Raw genomic sequence first — 15,567 nt, 5'->3', positions numbered from 1 at the left:
CAAATTACTTCCTACCATCTTCAGAAGGGTCACATTGGATAACATAGTCTTAGACGTACAAAAAGATATGATGGTCGTAAGTGGAAAGCCTTTAAAAATAACTCGTGCTCAGGAGTCGACTGGAGCTAAACAGCAACCATTAAACACAGATCCACACAGACACCAACATCTACATCAAATATATGAGTATAAATCTGCACAAATAGTATATGCATGCAATCGCCACCCTCCCATAGCTACAGACACATACCAACCAAGTTTTTCTTCACCACTCCTTAAGACTAATTATGTCAGTCTGTGTATATATGTTTATTGGAGTTAACTAACATGTAACTGATGACATTGAGAGAGACAGAATGAGGGATAGTGAGGGAGCACATTAAAAGGAGATAGAGTGACTTGTAGATGAGAGATTAATGAAGAGAGTGGGAGAGCAGTAGATGAAGACTTAATATGAATATAATGGTTGAGAAAAGCCCAAATCTACATGTTATAACATCTCAGTTTCCGTTACCACCACCACCACTACCATTATCGTTTCTTATCCATTTTTCTTTTGCTTATATGGGTTGAGCAGGTCTTTTCTTGCACAGCATTTCCTGCCATCATTTATCAGCCGTCGTTTCCTTTGTCAGGTTAAGGTTTCCTATTCCACAAGTTCCATCTGTTAGGAACACTCAGCAGTTTTTTTTCTTTTTTTTTTTTACACCTGACATCCTCTATATGCATCACAAGCCTGTAAAAACATACTTTTCTCCCTTGCATTCTACATACAATTCCTCTTATATCCAATTTTTCTCTCACCTCATTTCTGCTCCATCATTCATGCAGACTAACATTACACACCCAAAGGAGCATGCTCATACTATTTCCTTTCAAACTTTGCAAATTCTTTGCATCCACAACGAATATCTCTATACTATGCAACATAGTGCTTCTCTGCTTCACATATAAGCATCATCATACAGTCTGCCTTTCACTCTAAAAGTGAAAATGTTGCCAGCAGATTTAATAACTCCTTCACTCTTCTACCCTGTTCTTGCTGTTATGGCTCTGCTTTCAAAACACTGCTATTAGGTCACCAAAATCCGTGGTTCTCAAGCTTTAATTTGTCGTAAAAATCATGATTTTTTCCAAAGTTGTTATGTCCTGTTTTAGGTCAGAGAGACTACTGTGTACAGAAAGAGTTGGTGGTGTGGAGAGGACAAAGGACCAGCGATAGAATATCAGATATTTCATTTAAAAGCTACTTGTAGCAGTCAATCTAAAATCAGCTGAGGATTTCATTTTTTTAAGAATTATATTAAGGTGCAAAAATTTTCTCAGGTGCTTGGAATTCTCGTTAAAAGTAGTTGTGAGCTTGTGTATGATAACAGGTCTGAATTTCTGGAAAGTTTCCTTGAAAAAATTCTGGAATTTCTGTATTTTTAGTATTTATGATATCACAAGCCTTTATAAATAAGAGAAATAATTCTTCTTTGAGATGGGGAGTCTTGAGGCAGACAAAGCTGTAAACAATAGGGTATAAATATTGGGTTTAAAAACCTCTTGGATAGAAAATACAAATTTTATTATTATTATTCATGGTTTAATAAACTCATCAAAAGTTTCTTTCCTTTTATCAAAAAGAACCAGATTCATTTTGGAAATACATTTGAGCTTTATGGTGGTAGGGGATGTCTGAATTAATTGGCCACTGAACAAAATGCCTTGTGGAAAGTACCTTTACCTGTCAACATTCTTTTCAACCTTCACCAATCCCCTGCTTTGGAATCCAACATTTCATTATCACATTGTAGACAAGCATCATCTTCCAGTCATCTAGCAGAGGCAGTTGTTTCCTGAACTTTTTCTCCTCTGTTCTTGGGTCAATAAAACAAGTACCTATTAAATACTAGGGTTGATATAAGTGACTTAACCTTAAAGGTAATATCCTAGCATTGTCACATTCCAGTAACTGAAACCAGTTAAAGATTAAATACTGCGTGAGGATTCTCCAGCAGCATATATTATCGTTCTTTGAATTACTACATTCTAGAACATGCTTATGGCTATCTTTATAAGTCAGTTGTCAATGTCTTTAACAGAGGTGGTTGTTTGTCTTTCTAATAGTGTGAATTACAAATGGTTGCCACAGATACATTCCTTAACTCTCACACTGTCTTTTAATTCATCAGCTTAGTCTGTATAATTCCTTATCTTTTTGGCTTGCTTCTGCACAGCATTGTAGCCATTTGGCATTGCTATGCCATTTAACATATTTTCATTGTATCATGTAAATTATGTTGAGTATGATATGATATCTGAAGGTCTGTCTGCAAGTTTAAGTTTCACAGTATTATTTCTGAGTGGAAGAACCAGTAAAGTGTTGGAAAATGCTTTTTTTGCTATTTAGTTGTTTCTGAGTTCAAATTCCAATGAGGTTGATTTTTATTTTTCTTGCCTCTGGGATGAATAAATTAAATATCACAAGTGTACCGGAACTTGATTCAGTGGCCTACATCTTTTCTTCACAAACTTGTATTCCTGTACCAAAATAAGAGCTCATTGTAATTATTGCTATTACTGAAAGGTGATGAGCTGGCAGAAACTTTAGCACATCAGGCAAAATTCTTAGCTGCATTCCATCTGTCTGTATGTTCCAAAGTTCAAATTCTGCTGGGGGAGCGGTTTACCTTTCATCTTTTCATAGTTGATAAAATAAGCACCAGTTGATCTTCTGGGGTCAATGTAATCAACTTATCCCCTGAAATTGCTGACCCCATGCCAAATTTTGAGACCATTATTACTGTTACTGTTTTGTCTCAGAATAAGTAGAGTGCTAAGCAAAATATTTTCCAATATGGAACGAGGTGATTAGGCTCAGTTGTTTGAATTCTGATGATTTGGCATGGCTGACTGGGCATTCAATCTGTTTTGGCAGCAGTTCTTTTTTGGTGTTGGCAGTAAGTATACATATATTTTCAGAAATATACACATACAATTAGAAAGAGTGAGAGACATTATAATCTATTAATCGAACATGATTGACATAAACACTCTCACTCTCCTCATAAAGAAATATGCTCACACATAAAATGGAGAAAGATGTGGAAGGAAAAAAGGAGAAAAATATTTTAAATGTTTGATGTCAAATAAGCGTTGAATCAGCAACACCAAATAGGTGGCACCAAAACGGTTATGCCAAACTGCCTCATACCCCTCTCTGTTAGGAGGCACATGTACACATACAACGATAACTTTCACCTGCCAAATTCAATCACAAGGCTTCAGTTGGCCCGAGGCAGAAGACACTTGCCCAAGGTGCCATGCAGTGGGACAGAACGCGAAACCATGTGGCTAGGAAGCAAGTTACTTACCACACAGCCATGCTTGCATCTTTGCAATATATAGATATATCCCTATGCCTGAGTCCAAATCATGGTTTGACTTAGCTTTTCATCATCTATAAATTGTTAAAATCAGCAGCTAAGGTTTAATTCCCAGTGTTAGCTGTTTTCATTCGACATAATTGACTCATGTTCTTTGAAAATGGACAAACAACAATTTACTGATTTCTTTCTTGTAAAACTTCACAACACCACCATCAATATCATTAATTCTACTCCCAAAGGATTGTGGACTAGCAGAATCGCTAGAGCATTTGACTAACTCTCTTGCAAGATTTTGTTGTTCCAAATTTGAAATCTGCCAAAGTTTCAACTTATGCTCTTATCATTTCAGAGTGTATGTGGGCTTTGTCACGTGGTCAATTTCTTATGAATCTCTTCAACATCTTTCTTCCATGGTCAGTGAGGTACCAGCTGGGTGGTAGGGCTGCTGTAATTGACTTACACTCTTTCTGAAAATGTAGCTTTGTGCCTATGTTAGAAACCAAACTAGTTAATTATTCCTCCCCACAATACAAGTTTTTTTCCATTTACTCTCACTGTTGCTGGCAAATTTGCTGTTGAAGTGAGCTTCTTTTTTTATATCAATATTCTAGTTGTTGTTGTCATTTAGTCCCAGGTAATCAAGCATTGCAGCCATAGCAATCTTGTTCTTTTATCCAGACCTAATTGGTCTTAGGACTGCATTACTCAGTGTGTTTTTTCTTAAAGATGGAAGAATGTGATTTGAGGAAAATTTGGTTGTTATTACTAACCAGTTGAGCAGCCATGTAGTAGCTTTCTTCTCGGTTAACCCAACTGGGATACAGTTACCATTTTAGAAGTCACTTGGTGGGGTGGTTGTAGCAAGAAGCAGAAACCCATGAAAATGTCCTCTATTCCAGTTATAACATCATTGGTGATGATGATGATGAGGAGGAGGAAGAGGAAAACAATTGAAAAAACATAATTTTCGTTAAATATCTCTCCTTCCCCTACCAAATGCTAACGTCTGTAATATGTCACAGATTCAAAAGATTTAAGGGTTGATGTCAGAGGAATATTTTGGCTCCACGACCTCCTTATGTAAATCTCAGCTGTGGTTTCAGATAACTTCAACATGAATCAAGTGCTCTGGACAGGTGTCAGCTGGAAGACTGTTGTTGATTCTCAAGAGATGAAGAGAAATAGATAGATAGAGACAGAAAAGCTTCACACTGTTATTCAAAAGTTAACCTTCAATATTATTAGTTTAGACTTTGATAGTCATTTAATTTTGGCAGAAGTGTGAGTGTGAGTGTTTAATGTTTCATACAGTTATAAGTCTAATCTCATGTCAAAAAACTGAGGATTATGACTTGAAATACAGCAAAAACACCATATATTCTCTGTCACATTGTATTGAGTAGTCTCATTTGTGCGAATTATGCTTACCTAATCTACAAATATATATATATATATATATATATATATATATTGCATTTTATGCATAGTAATTAGAGTAACCTTCATAATTTTATTGAATTAGGTCCATATTTTGCCATATATGGAAAATGTTACTATCGATCTATTTTATTCAAGGTAGGCACTGCCTACCTAGGTGGGCACATCCCTGATATATATATATATATATATATATATGTGTGTGTGTGTGTGTATCATCATCATCGTTTTATGTCCACTTTCCATGCTGGCATGGGTTTGACTGAGAACTGATGAGCCAGATGCTATACCAGGTTCAATCTGATCTGGCAAAGTTTCTATAGGAAGGGCATCCTGCTGTAGAAACTTTGCCTGATCAGATTGAGCCTGGTGCAGCCTCTAGCTCACCATGGGTGCTTTTTATATTGCTCTAGTACAGGTGTTATGTACATGGAAGCAGCATGGGTGTTTTGTAAGTGGCATCAGCACCTGCAAGCTTACAAGACAAGGCCCTCTCAGCTGAGAGAGGGAGTGGAACTAAGAGATTAGAGTATGATAGAGGGACAGTAACACTCCTCTTACTATCGAAGAAATACTTGGTAAATATTTATTGTATGCTTAAACTCCTGACAATGCATATGCACCATTGGAGTTGCATGTGCATTGTAAAACAAATAATTTTCTTATCTCACAAGTGTTGAACGAAATATGTCACTCAAAACTATAAATCATTTCTCAGGTAATTCTATACCAACATTGTTGCATTTTTGTGGTTAGTTATCACTTAAGAGTTGGAGTAAGACTAATTTTTGAGGTGTTATTCGCAATGCTTTCATTTTTTAATTGGTAAATTCATTGTTCGCTACTGTGATGGTTTTGATGGTGATAATAATGATGATGTAGATTTGTACTGTATAGATTAGCAGTTGTAGTGGTGACAATGTTAATGAGCTAGCTGTCGTAGTGGTGGCAGTAGATGTGTTACTGTTAATTCTTGTCTAATAAGAATGACTAATTCAGTCTACTACACTCTCTGATCTGAATGGACCTATAATTAAGTAGTATAGCATTGACCACAACACACACACACTCTCCCTCTCTTTTTCTTTCTCATACACACACATGCATGCACATGCCTATACACACACACACACACACACACTGTATGCTCCTTAGTTTGTTCATTCAGTTGGATTAATTAAGAAATCTCTTTGTTGTTTGTTGATATAAAGTTTCCTCCTATTCATTCTTTACGGACTTTGTTACATGCTCACACACACACACACACACACACACACACACACACACACACACACACACACACACACACACACACACACACACACACACTATGTTATGTATGTTTGTTTTCAAAGTATTAAGGTATGAGAGAATGAAGTTATGGTTGTGTGGTTAGGGAGCTCACTTAACAACCACATGGTTAGGGGTTCAGCCTCACTGCATGGCACCTTGGGCAAATTTCTTCTACGATAGCCCTTGGCCAACTAATGCCTTGTGATTGAATTTGATAATCAGAAACTGTGTGGAAACCCATCGTGTGTGTTCCCCACCCTGCTTGACAACAAATGTTGGTTTGTTTATGTTCCTGTAACTTGTTCAGCAAAAGATACAAATAAAATGAGCATTAGGCTTAAATAAAATTGAGTCCTTCAAGGTGGTGCTCCAGCATGGCCACAGTCCAGTGACTGAAACGATAGATACAGTTATGTGGTGGTGTGTTAAATCTATGATCAGCTCTGACTGTTGTATTAACCTCATTGATTAATGGGCAATATAATTTCAGTAGATTAGTGGTCATTGACCTTAGTTTAATCTCTCAATGGATTAGTAGTGAATAGTTAGTCACTTCTGGTGATTAGTTATGACAGTTATTGAATAATAGTTAATCATTTGAAATTCATTGGTACTATCAGTAGTTAGTATCATCAATAAATTCTTAGTTAATGCCATATTTGTTCTTCTATTTGTCATTAATTACCTCAATAATTTAACAGTGTCAGTAGCAACTGCATCATAGGAATCAATTTGTTCATTATTGGGCAAACTTCATTTTTGTATATCTGTGATATCAACTGCCCAAAGAACATCTTTAGTATTATGTGGGCCATAAGTTCCTTTATACCATTATGGTATTATCTGGATGACAATCAATGTTATACTACTTTGGTATTATATGGTCAATGAACAGAGAATGCTAATACCATCTGTTAAACATCAATGCAGGTGCCAAAGAACCTGAGGGACCTACACCAAGTGGATGTTGATGTTTTCAAAACAAAATTGGATCTCTTCCTGCCAAAAGTCCCAGATGAATCCACCTCATGACAGGAGAGCGACATCAAACTCCCTTATTCACCAAATGCCACATATCAGAGGAAGCTCTCAATAATAACAGTGCAGCAAAATGGCGGTGCTCCAGCATGGCCACTGCTTGGAGCAGAAACTGATAAAAAAAAAAAAGTATCACTGTCATGCACGTGGTGTCCTTTGTTTCCAATCTTCTGCGAAAACGTCATAGGGAAATATTAATATACTTCGAAACAAGGGTTAGCAAGAAGGGTATCTGACCATAGAAAAATCTGCCTCAAATTTCATCCGAGTCATGCAAACCTGGAAATGTAGATGGTAACAAAAAATAAAGTATTCTTCTCTTTACATGAAAGATGACAAATCATATCTATAAAAGTGTCTTGTATTAAATGAGACATGACACTTCTGTGTACTTATAAAGTATGATCCTTTGAAGTAGACACTTCCAATGCACTTATGAAAAATGTTTCCCTGGAGAAAACATATACTACTTATGTAGTATTTGTTTGGAAAAGATGGTACTTTACCATGGTGCTACACAGGAAATCTGTCCATGCTACTCATGGAAATATTGCATGTAAGAACGACACTGTACGTCATGGTAGTACATCATGGTAATCATTTTAATTAGTCAAACACTCTGCTGGTACTAACATTGAATTATTTTAGAGTGGTTATATTAGACTTGTTTTTTTCATGTCCGGTTCTACAAAATTCCATGGGACAGCTGGGACACTAAGCTACCAAGCTTATGTTTACTCAAGTATTTTATTAAGTCAAATCATGTCGGAGTTTACTGTACCTTCTCTTTTCAAAGTTCATTAAAATGATATCAGTCATTTACTGAAGTGAATTTGAATAAAAATACTTATCCTCTTCAAATTTGTGACGTTGTGCCAATGTAAAAAGAATCATTATTTCCAAACTTATTCATCTATTTCAGTTCTTTCTTTAAGGCAAGCATCATCCTTTTTCTCAATGACATTATGATTATCAATTCCCTATTTCAGAATGATAATTCCATCCCCCACTCCAACCACCCCCTTATGTTTCCTCTGACCTTTATAAGGATCAAGAATTAACTAAGTGTCAGAAAGTCATTACTAACAATTTACTATTGCTTTTTGTGAAACTTCCCTGCTCCTTCATCTGTTCCCTACCCTGACTTTATCAATTACCTAAGCACTTAGCATACTGATATTCTATTGTATCCTCATAACAACAAGACCTTTGATTTACCCCTTCAAAATAATAAACCACTGACCTTTCTCATCATGAACCTTTCATTCTGTTCCCCCAGTTTACTGGAACAATATTGTTAATGAACAATAAGTGATATGTGTAGGGGTTAGGGTGGGGGAGTCAGGGTTGTTCTGGTCATGTGACCCCATCCAACTTTAGCTTCACTGTTGGCCTCTATAGTAGAGGAATCCATGTATTTTACACTAGAAACCTACTCCTCTTTTGAACCTATCTATTGTCTTTTTGTATTCAAAAGAACAAAAATAGAAAGTTTTTGTTTTTTGCTTTCAACCACTGGCACAGTCACCTAATTTTCACAGAATGTAGTGATTGGTGATGACTTTAACGACAGTGATTGCATGTGGCAGAGAGGGGGATATAGCACGGTGGTGGGGGTGGATGTAAATAACTTTGGGATTTGTTGTATATGTTTTATGCATGAGCGAGGGAAATTACCCAGTCACTTTAAGGCCCTTAGACTAAATGTAGCGAGTGTAGAAAAAAAATAATAACAAAACTTAGCTATGTGTAGTAATGATTGCATGAATGTGTGAATAAAAAATTCACTTTATAATCATGTGGTTTCAAGTTCTATCTCCCTGTGTGTGGCCCTATAATCCTTAAGCTTTTAGACTGGCAAGATTAATTCAAGATATTGTCGCCATTGCTGCCTCTCTGGCACCTGTGCCAGCGGCACGTAAAAAGTTACATTCAGGTGTAGCTGATACCAGTGCCACCTGACTGGCTCCTGTGTTGGTGGCATGTAAAAAGCACCCACTACACTCTCGGAGTGGTTGGCATTAAGAAGGGCATCCAGCTGTAGAAACCTTGCCAAATCAGATTGGAGCCTGGTGCAGCCTCCCAGCTTGCCAGTTCTTGGTCAAACTGTCCAACCCATGCCAGTGTGGAAAGTGGATGTTAAATAACGAGAATGATGATGATAGTAATCTGAATGTGAGTATCTTCTACTGCAGTGGTTCTCAACCATTTTTTGTCTGTGGGTCCCTTTAATTCCAATTTTACTCCACTAGACCTTCATAGCCATTCAATATATATAAATAAAAAAAAATCCCGTATTTTTATAATTAAATATTATTAGGAATTGTATAAAAAGAAGAAATTTAATATTTTGTGTATCGTAGAAATTTAAGCAATTTATTGTACATACACTTTAAAAACAAAATCTTATATGGACCCCAGCTGAGAACCCCTGTTTTACTGTAATTTCAGGCCTGACCAATGCCCTGTGAGTGGAATTGGTAGATGGAAACTGTATGGAAGTATGTTGTGTGTTTGTGTGAATATTTACATTCTGTCTTCATATTAAACTGTTTGGGCAGAATGGTGACATTATGTTGAAACTCCTTATTAACTACACATCCTGCAGCACAGTTCTTTCAAAGATAAGTGGAATATAAAAAAGATCCCTTAAAAACGGTTAAGGGTTAGCAACAGGAAAAGCTTCCAGTTATAAAATAATTCGTGAATAATAAGCCTTCATCCAATCCATAGAAAAATGTACATAAAAGAATGACCAAGCAAATGAGTGAGAAGAAATTAAGTCAGTGTTAAATATAATTTTAATCTGACTTTATCAAACATGAGTGTTAACTCTCTATATATTTTGGTCTTAATAAATCTCAGCAATAGCTTGTCAGATTAGTAAATGAAAAATGAATCAATAAGGTATATTTGTACGTATCAGAACATTGATTGTTTATTTATGCTTAAAATTTTAGCTGTTTTTGGTTCTAGTATTCTTCCTAATTTTATGTTCAAATTGGACAGATCTGGCCTCTCGCACCTACCCTATAATGAGATTCTAAAAATAAACAATCACATCATCAAAATTGTAAAGCTACAGGGTAATGCATGATTAATTCAGAGCAATGTGAATAAATAAACATTAGATTTGTCAGGGTAATCTGAATGCTAAAAGGGTTATAAATACTTAATATGCTGCTGAAGCAAAGATATTCCCTGTTAGACATTTGCAACCCTCATGATGCTTTTGTGTTGATTCACTGAATCTGCAAATACTTAAAGAAGATTTCATCATCACCATCATATTAATTATTTATTTATTTATATTTTACAGTTGGCTTCACCCACCTCTGAAGAAAACATGTCGGATCTACGGAATATAATAACAAAGTAAGTATTTAATGTTTTACCATATTAGACTTTACTAGTGTTGTATTATACTATAGAATGCCATACAACCAAGGTTCTATACAGTGGGACTGAACCTGGAACCATACATTTGGGAAGCGGGCTTCTAAATCATACAGCCACACCTGCACTTGTGTGTGTGTGTAGAATGAATCACACTTATTGCTAGTTGTGCATCTGTCTGAATATTTGCACTATTCCTTATAGGTGCTGTTGGTAGATGCTCTGCCATCTGCTTTTCATATGGAACTTTATTTTGCTAAATTTCTTGTTGAAAATATCTTACTTTGTAATGACCATTGGAGTGAGCATTTCTGAGGAAGCTTCACCAAAAATGGTCTGCAGGGGCCTACTTGCCTGTTTACAATTACAACCAGGAAGGGAATCATGTGCAAAGGAAACTAAAATAACTAGCATCTATCCCAGAAATAGCTACAGAAATATAAACACTTAGCGAACTGCTTTACTCAGTGTTTATATGGGTGGTGTTGGCGGTGGCAGCTACAGTAGCAGGGGATGGGGGCAGTGGCTGTCTTGTTGTCCCCCCCCCCCCCTTTTTTTTTTTGGAGTATTAGGTGTGGATATTTCAATGATGAACACCAACTGTTCTTTATGATACTGATGGTGGTGGTGTCGGTGGTGATGGAGTGCTGGGTGGTGATTGTGGAGACAAGAGGTTTTAGAAAGTAGCTGTAAAGATAAGAAGTATTGTGATAGTGGTGGTGGTGAAGATAAATTTGATGGTGGCGACTATTCTAATTGCTGTTGTTGTTCCTACCATAGTAATCCATGATGGCTCCAATATTTAAAAAATTTGTTTTTTACCAAGGAAAAATGAGTAACAGGATGTGCTGGGTGAAGGCATCTTTGGTCAACATTCTTGTGGGGGAGGTGGAAAGGGTGAGAGAGAAAGAAAGAAAAGGAATAGAGGGAGGGAGTGATGTTTTGTTAAGAACTATTTATAAACTAACATGAATATTTACAACAATTCCATCCAGTGTTGAAAAACAAATAGGGTGGGTAGCTCTGAAAGTGAAGACTAAAAGAAAATGGGGGCAGGGTAGGGGTGGCAAGTTTTGAGTGGAATTTGTAAAGAAACACACCTCAAAGATTATTCTATGTATTGTCATTCTTTGGAGTAAGGAACACCAACATTGGAACATAAAATCAGTCTCTCTCTCTCTCGCACACACACACACATCTGAGTACCAGCACATACTCACAGACTATATATACACACACATACATAGCTTAAACACTCATATATATATATATATATATATATATATATATATATATATATATGCACACACACATTACACTATAAATATATATATATATAGATAGATAGATAGATAGATAGATAGCTATATACACACACACATATGCATATATTTACACATCTATACACATTCACATAGGCTAGCAAATAATGTGATCCACTGAAATTATCAGACACATCTCTCTCTTTCTCTCACTGTCTCTCTGTCTCTCTCACACATTTCACATATGTATTCTTTTGCATTGAAGCTGAGGAAAATCTGAGATGTTGAAATAATCCAAGATGTGCTAAAAAAGAAAGAATAGATTTGGCAGTCAGTAGCTGTCATTCTTAGTAGCTGCTGTTATTTTTCTCTACTGGAACAACCATTGAATGAAGCGACTGTAGGATAGGGTAACACTCAAAAATAATGCTAAAAAGTTTAGTGAAGTTAATATTTGTTGAAGAGTAATGAGCTTTATGTCTAACTTCTGCAGAGGATAGCTAAATCAGTAGAGCCTTGAACTGAATGTTTTGTAATATTTAGTTAGCAACTCTTTACATTTATCATCATCATCATTTCACGTCTGTTTTCCCATGATGGCTTGGGTTAAATGGGTTGCCTGAAGATGGTAAGCTGCACTGGACCTCAGTCTGTTTTGGCTTGGTTTCTACAGCTGGATATCTTTCCTAATGTCAACTACAATTACTGGTAAGTCCACCACAATCAATTCACTGCAGGGAAAGTTCATCACAAGGAAAGTTTACCAAGAAAATATATCCATAGTATCTCACCATTAATAGTTAAAAACTATTTTATTGAAAAAAAAGTGACTTGATGATGCTGAACTTGGCCTGTGGTGAATGAATGATGGTGAACTTGCTGGACATTGTCAACTACTCTACAGAGCCGACTGACTATCTTTTACATGTCATTGGCATGTAAAAGACACCCAGTACACATTTGTTTTTCATCTACTTGGAGTTGAGAAATAAAATACCAGTCAAATACTGGTGTTAATTCAAAGCAGTTAACTTGTGCTAAACACTATATATTTAGGTTTATTCAAACCAAGTTTTTATTTGTTGTTAGCTTTGCTTGAATAATTCTCTAAAAATTTGGCTGTCTTAATGAAGTGTTAGAGTTAAGCTGGATGCTGTTTTGTTAATCTTTTGAATTAAACAAAAGAAGTATGTCCCTATTTTGAGTGAAGCTACTGTGAAGGATTAGTGGCATGTCAATGGATTTTAAATTATTGTCATGATAAAATAGAAAGAGATTAACTATACTAGGCCAGTAGTCTTCATCGTTTAATGTCTGTTTTCCATGCTGGCATGGGTTGGACAATTTGGCAGGAGCCAGCAAACCAGAAGACTGCCAAGTTCATCCCCTGCTTTAGCATGATTTCTACAGCTGGAAGCCCTTCCTAATGCCAACCACTTTACAGAGTGTACTAGGTGCTTTTTATGTGGCACCGGCAGCTGAGGCAAGGAATAGTGTTCAAGAAAGTGGCTTTGTGCCAGATGAGAGGTTAGGATATGAGTAGAGGAACAGAAATTGGCATCTTGCAGTACCTCAGTCAGGGGAAGAGAGAGAGAGAGAGAGAGAGGGGTGTGAGAAGATGGTGAAGAAAGCCAAATTTATTCTTCTACATCTTGTAGTTTCTGCTTTTAACTTATGTATAAATGAAGTATTGAGGAATTGAAGCTCCCATGCACCAAACTGTCTTTGCTTATCTCTCTCACAATCATGAACTTTAAACATAATGAAATAAACTGAACAAGCAGCTGAGTTGAATATAGCCAAATTGTCACAGTGTACCCAGTCAATGAAATGATATGCTGGTGTCTGGAGTACAACAATGAAAATAAAACAAATGCTTTTGAATTAAAAAAATCAACTCCTTCCTACGTTTCACATTATCATTTTAAATATGAATTCTTTAATATGGTGATTATGAACTTGGATGGTCACGGGTAAGTTGGTAACATGGAACCAGGGACAGTATTGAATGGATTGGAATATAGATTAGGGGTGGCCTTGAGTGATTGTAGACAAGCTGATAATTTTGGATCAGGCATGATCTTTGGTGGGTTGGTAACATGAGACTTTGTGGGGTAATCTTTGGGGGCTGGTATTGTAAAGGTTATAGAAACAGTTGCTTTAGCCTGAAATGTTCTCTAGACCTGAAGAGGAAACTCAACCTTTGTGATGAAATTTTGGTCATGTGAAAAATGTGAGGGAAATATTTTTTGAGCTAAATAGAGGAAGGAAAGTGTGTGAAGGAGGTTGGTAAAAGTGGAGTGGTTTAATATTATTGCTTAGACTAAGAAAATAAAATGAAAGTGATAGTGGAAGGAGAGACTTCTATTTTTATTCATTTTTAGTGTAAGTTGGTGAAGATGAGATAGGGAGAGGGAAAGGTCAGTGACTCAGCTTTTGTGTGTTTGACTTCATCAGACTGTTTCTGTCCTATGACCACTTGAAACTATCCTGTCTCTTAAATAGAATATATCCTGTCATTATAGAGAATTCTTGAGGCAAATGTTAATATATTTATCAATAGAAATAGAGGTCTCTTTCCTTTATTGGCTACTATACATATTAAGGGAAGGAAGGAAGAAGAGAGAGGATTGTATGACGTTCATGTTTCCCCTGTGTCTAGTGCATAAAGTAAACGCACATTAAAGGAATGAGAGATTGATTTCTTTTAACTTAAATGTGACAATGACAATCATCTTTTCCTCAAGTACATTAGTAGTATAAGTGATATGAACGGGTTACACTTTGGAATGGAAATTGATTCAGAGACCCAATTCAGTTGAACATTAGCAGATACATTTTAGGACAAAATTACAGAAGGCAGTGATGAAAACGGAAAAGTAGAGAAGAGGGAGTTTTTGCGTGATGAAAGAGAAAACACTTGTTCAAACCAGCTTTTGAAAAGAAGTCTTTTCTGATTGTATAAGCAATGTAATGAGAGACAGTCCCAAAGTAGCTGTTGTTTAGTATCCCTAGTCAGCTTGTGTATGGAAGTCTTTATCTGTCACCTAGTTTAACACCACCACTTGCCCCTTTGGTGCATGTCAAGGATTTCCTTACAAGCACATAAGATTTCCTTACAAGCACATAAGATCCAGATCCTAAAACATTGCAATCTTTGGATCCAGGTCTTTGTACTCCCCAACTTTTCTCCTATCAGTCTCAGAAGCTTTGAAAATGGTCATTGGTACTACTTTTCCAGCTCTAAGTCAAACAAAAGAAAATAAGATTAAAAAAAAAAAATTCAAAGATGGAGCTAGCCAACTGAAAGCTTAGAAGTAACTTGTGGGATTTATGTTTTGAAAATAATGACAATAATATCGACAACAGTTATTGTTTCAAACTTTGGCACAAGGCCACAATAATAATAATGATAATGATAATAATGATCCTTTCTACTATAGGCACAAAGCCTGGAATTTGGGGGAGCAGGATAGTCGATTACATTGACCCCCAATACTCGACCAGTACTTATTTTACTGACCCTGAAAGGATGAAAGATGAATTGGGCCTGGGCGGAATTTAGACTCAACTTTAGGATGGACGAAATGCTGCTAAGCATTTGGCCCAGCAAGATAACGATTCTGCCAGCTCCCTGCCATAACACAATAACAATAATAACTTAATCTGTCCATTATAATCATGACTAGGTTTATTCCTTGGATTCAGAAAAATGTGTGGGAGTGTAGTATATGGATGTGCACTTGGAGAAGCATGCAGAAGCAATG

The 15,567-nt window shown here is 36.4% G+C and overlaps 1 protein-coding gene across 5 annotated transcripts in view; it reads left to right on the top strand.

Moving 5' to 3' along the window:
- The window catches only part of LOC106882633 (tensin-3), a 255,983-nt gene that overhangs the window by 165,935 nt on the left and 74,481 nt on the right, over positions 1-15,567 (top strand). For all 5 annotated transcript variants that reach the window (XM_089356522.1, XM_089356521.1, XM_089356525.1 and 2 more), the window contains one exon: positions 10,462-10,517. In XM_089356522.1, the coding sequence (XP_089212648.1) occupies positions 10,462-10,517 (56 nt within the window). The remainder of the gene's footprint in view (positions 1-10,461; positions 10,518-15,567) is intronic.

This window comes from Octopus bimaculoides, chromosome 8 (assembly GCF_046866305.1).
Source record: "Octopus bimaculoides isolate indiv1 chromosome 8, ASM4686630v1, whole genome shotgun sequence".
Lineage (NCBI taxonomy): Eukaryota > Metazoa > Mollusca > Cephalopoda > Octopoda > Octopodidae > Octopus > Octopus bimaculoides.
Note: the sequence above shows the minus strand (reverse complement) of the source record. Positions and strands in the feature narration are given on the sequence as shown.